Source organism: Brachyhypopomus gauderio, chromosome 4 (genome assembly GCF_052324685.1).
Source record: "Brachyhypopomus gauderio isolate BG-103 chromosome 4, BGAUD_0.2, whole genome shotgun sequence".
Taxonomy (NCBI): domain Eukaryota; kingdom Metazoa; phylum Chordata; class Actinopteri; order Gymnotiformes; family Hypopomidae; genus Brachyhypopomus; species Brachyhypopomus gauderio.
Window position 1 is genome coordinate 22,488,422 of NC_135214.1, and position 7,500 is coordinate 22,495,921.

The 7,500-nt window shown below is 54.7% G+C and overlaps 1 protein-coding gene across 14 annotated transcripts in view; it reads left to right on the forward strand.

Moving 5' to 3' along the window:
* LOC143512574 (membrane-associated guanylate kinase, WW and PDZ domain-containing protein 1-like) overlaps positions 1 to 7,500 on the forward strand; it is a 106,655-nt gene that overhangs the window by 77,179 nt on the left and 21,976 nt on the right. For 13 of the 14 annotated variants that reach the window (XM_077003070.1, XM_077003072.1, XM_077003074.1 and 10 more), the window contains 2 exons: positions 3,355 to 3,389; positions 6,671 to 6,920. In XM_077003070.1, coding sequence (XP_076859185.1) covers positions 3,355 to 3,389; positions 6,671 to 6,920 — 285 coding nt within the window. The remainder of the gene's footprint in view (positions 1 to 3,354; positions 3,390 to 6,670; positions 6,921 to 7,500) is intronic. The other variant, XM_077003062.1, reaches the window with a different exon arrangement.

The window sequence follows — 7,500 nt, forward strand, 5'->3', positions numbered from 1 at the left end:
CAGACATGCAGGCATGGGCACAGGCACACGGGCACAGACATGGACACAGACACGCGGACACAGACATGCAGGCATGAACGCAGACACAGACATGTGGATACAGACAGGCGGACACACAGACATGCAGGCGTGGGCACAGACACACGGGCACAGACATGGACACAGACATGCTGACACAGACATGCAGGCGTGAACGCAGACACAGACACGTGGATACAGACAGGCGGACACACAGACATGCAGGCATGGGCACAGATACACGGGCACAGACATGGACACAGACATGCTGACACACAGACATGCAGGCGTGGGCACAGACATGGACACAGACACGCGGACACACAGACATGCAGGCATGGGCACAGACACACGGGCACAGACATGGACACAGACACGCGGACACACAGACATGCAGGCGTGGACGCGGACACAGACACGTGGATACAGACAGGCGGGCACAGACAGGTGGTCATGTGAACGTTCAGACGTGGAGACGGTCCTAGCTGACTTCTCCGTTCTGTCTACTGGTTTCAGTGAATTCTGGCAGAACTTAATCTGAATCTCCATTCAGACTGTAACTGCAGTGAAGGTGCACGTGTGTACTCACTTCTGGGGGGTTTCTGTATGTAGTTCTCCACACACCACACCCAACACACCACACCTCCACCCCCACCACACCTCACCTCCACACCCAACACAGCACACCTCCACACCCAACATACCACACCTCCACCCCCACCGCACCACACCTCCACACCCACCACACCACACCTCCACACCCAACACACCACACCTCCACACCCAACACACCACACCTCCACCACACCACACCTCCACACCCAACACACCACACCTCCACACCCAACACACCACACCTCCACACCACACCTCCACACCCAACACACCACACCTCCACCACACCACACCTCCACACCCAACACACCACACCTCCACCACACCACACCTCCACACCCAACACACCACACCTCCACACCCAACACACCACACCAAACACTCCACACCCAACACACCACACCCAACACACCACACCTCCACACCCAACACACCACACCTCCACCCACACCACACCCAACACACCACACCTCCACCCCCACCACACCACACCTCCACACCCAACACACCACACCTCCACCCACTCCACACCCAACACACCACACCTCCACACCCAACACACCACACCTCCACCCACACCACACCTCCACACCCAACACAACACACCTCCACCACACCCAACACAACACACCACACCTCCACACCAAACACTCCACACCCAACACACCACACCTCCACCCACACCACACCCAACACACCACACCTCCACCCACACCACACCTCCACACCCAACACACCACACCTCCACACCCAACACTCCACACCCAACACACCACACCAAACACACCACACCTCCACACCCAACACACCACACCTCCACCCACACCACACCCAACACACCACACCTCCACCCACTCCACACCCAACACACCACACCTCCACACCCAACACACCACCACACACACCACACCTCCACACCCAACACACCACACCTCCACACCCAACACACCACACCCCCACCACACCACACCTCCACACCCACACAATACCCTCACCACACCTCCACACCCAACACACCACACCTCCACACCCAACACACCACACCTCCACCCCACACAATACCCTCACCACACCTCAACACACCACACCTCCACCCCACACAATACTCCACCAAACCTCCACCCAGGGTACCCGCGGGTCCTTAAAAAGTCTTAAAATGTCTTAAATTTAGTTTTCCATATTAAAGGCCTAAAAATGTCTTAAAATGTCTGGAATTTTATGAGGGGAGGCATTAAATTATTATAAGTGTGTGTTGTTCAGTTGTTCTGGCGTGATGTGAACTTTGCCGAATCTAGCGCTAATGCAGAAAATAACCGCTCCAGGGTCCTAGTGCTAGATTCCTAGCGTTGGAGTATACGGCCTCAACAACGTCAACAATTTTCGTTCCCCCCCCGTCAACGATGTGGAACACACCTGCATCCCCAGTAATAGTATAATTTTTTCTTGTGAGAGGTATTAAAAAGGTCTTAAAAGTCATTGAATTTGAGATTTAAAAATGTGCAGATACCCTGTCCACCACACCCCCACCACACTTCCACAACCCCAGCAGCTGATTAGCTGACATCATGCATTTACGTGCCTTTTCATATCCTGATAAAGTGAATGAATTATGAACTCTGAGTACTTGGAGAAGAGGGGGGTGAGCAAAAGAGGTTGGGAGAGAGAGAGAGAGAGAGGATAGAGAGGGGGGAGAGAGGAGAGAGAGAGGAAAGCGAGAGATGAGAGAGTTTTAACATTTAATGACTTTCTCAGAGTGATCCACACTGGTGTGAGAGTGTGTTGGGGTAGAAGATACTGCAGGAGTGTTTGATCTTTCAGGAGACCAAACCTCTACATCGCAGAATGGTTCTTTTCTTTGCATCAGGTCCCTTGTACACACACGAGTAAGAAACAACGAATAAATTAGCTTCTTACTTTGAATGCAAAAATGAATATTCATAAAGATGTGAGTTTTCTTGGGTCTTATGTAAAGCGAAAGAGGCAACACACAAACACACACACACACACACGCTGGAACATGCGTGTATGTTGATCTGTCATTTGACACTCGTGTGTGTTGTAGAGAGGACACACAGGTTCCTTAATGGTCATCAGACCGATGAGGGTCTTGCTCTCTGGATACTGGATTATGGAGTGGAGCAATGTGTAAACGGGTCTGAATGGATCTCTGTGTGTGTGTGTGTGTGTGTGTGTGTGTGTGTGTGTGTGTTTCTGGGCACGTTGGAAAGCCAGTATATGAGATGTAGGGAGAAGGAGAGAGAGAGAGATGTTTTTAATGTGTGTGCTCAGAGCCTGGGAGGTTAAAGACTCTTTCACACACACACACACACACACATTGAGCAGGACGATGTGTGTGGACGGCTGGCGTCGCTGGGAGCCCTCACATCTCCTCTCCTCCTCTCTCTCTCCTCCGCAGGGAGACGCGCTCTCCAGCAGGGCTGGCATCATGGCCACGCCTCCTCTCCACGTCACACACACACACACAGCTCCGCCGTGCTCGCAGGCTGTGCACTCGATGGTCTGCAGGACCCCGCTCCGTCGTTGTTTTGTGCGCGCTCTCTCTCTCTCTCCCTCCCTCTCCCTCTCTCTCTGTCTGTCTCTCCCCCTCTCTCTCTCTCTCTCTCTCCTCCCCTCTCCCTCTCTCTGATTTGTTTTCCTCTCGGGCGGGACCTGGATGTGGGGTATTAATGCTCTCTCTCTCTCTCTGCCGCTGCTTCTCAGGGGTGGTGCAGGCCAAGAGGAGCCCCAAAGTGGTGGTGAGTAACAGCCTCCCCCCCCCCCCCCTCCTCCTTCTCCCCCTCTCCTCCTCCTCCCCCTCTCCTCTCTCTATTCCTCTCTCTCTCCACTTCTCCCGCCTCCTCTCTCCCTCACCTCCTTTCTCTGTATCTCCCTTGACTTTCCTGGGTCCTCTTCGCCTAGCGTCTGTCCTCCTCCTCTCCTCCCTCCCTCCTTCGCTCCACTCCTCTATCCTCCATCCTCCTCTTTGCTCTGATGCACGATCGTATCTGTTGTGTAGAACTGCAGCTCTCTACTTTCACTCCTGCTGTCCAGTTCTGTCTTTCTGCCCACCGTCTGCCCCCCCCCTTTGCCCCCCCCCCCCAATCTCTCATCATGCTTTGACATCTGATTACGTCTTATTATGGAAGCATGTTGTCGCTCGTATACAGGGAGTCTCTGTCTTGTAGTGATTGTGGAATGACACACAAATGGATATTGCCCCCCCCCCCCCCCCCCCCCCCCCCCCCTGCCCACGCTGGCCTGGGGCAGAAACTGCCCACCGCGCGCAGAGGGGACGGATGGACATGGCATGGCGGGAACCTTTTAGGGCCGTAATGATTCACGCTGCCATTAGCAAATAACGTGCTCGGGGCAACTTTCAAATGACCCCACGTGCTCGGGGCAACTTTCAGATACGGCTGCGTGCCAAGCTGTTAGCTCCGCCAGATAGACTCAGTCAACTCCATCGCCACCTTGATTCACCTGTGTGAAAATCAATATATATTGTACTGAAATACAACCACAATGGAAAGGGGGAGGGGGGAAGTTGAGGGAGCCAAGGTGATTGGCTGTTTGGAGTGCTGCATGATTGGCTGTTTGGAGTGCTGCGTGATCGGGGTGCGGTCTTTTCGCATGACGGCGAGGGTGTCCGGCGGGTGTTGCCGACAGCCGTGGAAATCCGACTCTGCGTCTTGTTGAGCAGATGGAGGAGAAGAATCATCTCGCTGGTGGACCGTGTCCGATTGTTAGAAGTGATTTTAGATGTAACCAGAAGTTGGGCAGATACTCAGGAGACGTTACAGAGTGAACGCAGTAGAACTCTACACAGAATCACAGAAGTGAATCCAGTTGCTTTAAGCACGAGTCCTGGCAGGAAGTTGCTTCCTGAAGTGGGTTTAAGAGTGTGAGGTTTCTCATTCGCTCCGTATGAAGTGTGGCAGGTTTAACGCGGAAGTGGGACCACAGGCCGGACGGACAGAACACCAGTGTGTGCCCTGTCTCCCCCCACAGGGACGTCTGAGCGCTGTCTTTGGGGATTTCCAGGTCATGTTGGAGCAATAGTCTCCAGAAAGTGATCACAGCCTGTGTGTGTGTCCATTCATACACTGTCAAAATTTTATCTGATTTATGACCTGCTGCACTGACGGTGTTGTATGGACAAAAGTTCCACCAGTTCAGTGGAGAGATGGAGAGGTGGAGGTGAGGACAGAGATGGAGAGGTGGAGGTGAGGATGGAGATGGAGAGGTGGAGGTGAGGATGGAGATGGAGAGGTGGAGGTGAGGATGGAGATGGAGAGGTGGAGGTGAGGACAGAGATGAAGAGGTGAAGGTGAGGACAGAGATGGAGAGGTGGAGGTGAGGAGAGAGATGGAGAGGTGGAGGTGAGGACAGAGATGGAGAGGTGGAGGTGAGGACGGAGATGGAGAGGTGGAGGTGAGGATGGAGATGGAGAGGTGGAGGTGAGGACGGAGATGGAGAGGTGGAGGTGAGGATGGATGGAGAGGTGGAGGTGAGGAGAGGTGGAGGTGAGGAGAGATGGAGAGGTGGAGGTGGGGACGGAGATGGAGAGGTGGAGGTGAGGAGAGGTGGAGGTGGGGACGGAGATGGAGAGGTGGAGGTGAGGACAGATGGAGAGGAGGAGGTGAGGACGGAGATGGAGAGGTGGAGGTGAGGATGGATGGAGAGGTGGAGGTGAGGATGGATGGAGAGGTGGAGGTGAGGACAGATGGAGAGGTGGAGGTGAGGACAGATGGAGAGGTGGAGGTGAGGACGGAGATGGAGAGGTGGAGGTGAGGATGGATGGAGAGGTGGAGGTGAGGAGAGGTGGAGGTGAGGAGAGATGGAGAGGTGGAGGTGGGGACGGAGATGGAGAGGTGGAGGTGAGGACAGATGGAGAGGTGGAGGTGAGGATGGATGGAGAGGTGGAGGTGGGGACGGAGATGGAGAGGTGGAGGTGAGGATGGATGGAGAGGTGGAGGTGAGGATGGATGGAGAGTTGGAGGTGGGGACGGAGATGGAGAGGTGGAGGTGAAGACGGAGATGGAGAGGTGGAGGTGAGGACAGAGATGAAGAGGTGGAGATGAGGATGGATGGAGAGTTGGAGGTGTGGAGAGGTGGAGGTGAAGACGGAGATGTAGAGGTGGAGGTGAGGATGGAGATGGAGAGGTGGAGGTGAGGATGAAGATGGAGAGGTGGAGGTGAGGACAGAGATGGAGAGGTGGAGGTGAGGACAGATGGAGAGGTGGAGGTGAGGACGGATGGAGAGGTGGAGGTGAGGACGGATGGAGAGGTGGAGGTGAGGACGGATGGAGAGGTGGAGGTGAGGATGGAGATGGAGAGGTGGAGGTGAGGACAGTAGAGAGGTGGAAGTGAGGACGGAGGTGGAGGTGAGGAGAGAGATGGAGAGGTGGAGATGAGGACAGAGATGGAGAGGTGGAGGTGAGGACGGAGATGGAGAGGCCAGGGGAGCTTGCTGATGTTCGCGCGGCTTTCTAAGTCCCTGGCACACGCGTGCACACTCACACACACACACTCACGCACAAGAAAGGATAGCCTTGTGCACCGTGCTCTCTCCCCCCCCCTCCCGGCTTCCTGCGTCTCTCCCTCTGTTTCTCCATCTTCCTCTGTTGGTCTCAAACACGTCTCGCTTAGCGCTCGGTTTCTCGGCCCAGCCTTCATGCTTTCTCGCCGGCATTTCTCCCCCTCGCCGCCCTCGTCTGCCTCGTCTCACTCAGGTCTACCTGCTCTCCTCCTCTCTCTCTCTCTCTCTCTCTCTCTCTCTCTCTCTCTCTCTCTCTCTCTCTCTCTCTCTTTTCTCCTCTGCCACCATCACCCTCTCTTTCCTCATCATCTTTTGATGGTGTGTTTTTACAATGGCAATTTTACATCATATTGCATCAATGCAGTGGAGACAAGAGCTGACTTGACTTGTGAGTTTTAATTCTCGGTTTCTCTCTCTCTCTCTCTCCCTCTCCCTCTCTCTCCCTCTCCCTTTGTCTCCCTGTCTCTGTTCTTCTGTCCCCCACCGTGTGTCTCTCAGCAGTTGGAGAGGAAGGACAGTCAGGGCAGTTCCCAGCACAGCGTCTGTAGTCATCGCAGCACCCACACAGACTCCCCGTCCCGCTCCGCGCCCAGCGAGACGCTGGCGGCCCCGCCCCCCGTGCCCCCGCCCCCCACCCAGCCCCTCCCCAGCCTGCCGCCACTGGACCCACCCCCCAACGGCACCCTCCAGAAGAAGCCCGACCCCTTCAAGATCTGGGCGCAGTCACGGAGTGTGTACGAGAGCCGAAGTGAGTAGCCCCGCCCCCGCGGAAGCTCCGCCTCTCCTCCCCGCCCCCGGGATCTGACGGCTTCCTGTTGGCCGCGGAACATTTTCATTAGTCAGCCAGGTTTGTGAAGTCCGCTGTGGTAGGGGAGCTGTTTGCAGATCAGTCAGGCTCACGTAGCAGTAGCAGCTCAAAGCATCTGGAGGAAATGGGCGTCTGATCCCAGAACAGCCCGTAAAGCTTTTACCACATCAGATTCTACCCTGTTTTCTCTCTCAAGAGAAAACAAACGAGAACTAATTTTAGGACAGGATGAGTGTTAAAAGCTGTTTCAACACTGTAAATCCTGACGCTTCAGTTTACTCTGAAGTCTAAAATATCCCACCAACTCCAGTCCCAGTGATACGTTTTTGTATCTCTTCATTAAACCCCAGCAAGATCTTGGTTAAACGCCATTTGTAGACACCAACTCTTCTCTGCGTAAACGAGATTGAGCAGAGGATCTCGGCCCAGACCATTGTGTCGGTTCTCCGTGAAACTCACCGAAATTGTTAGTCTGCTGCCTTATGGTCCCAGTAAGACGTGCCCACACACAGCTGATGCT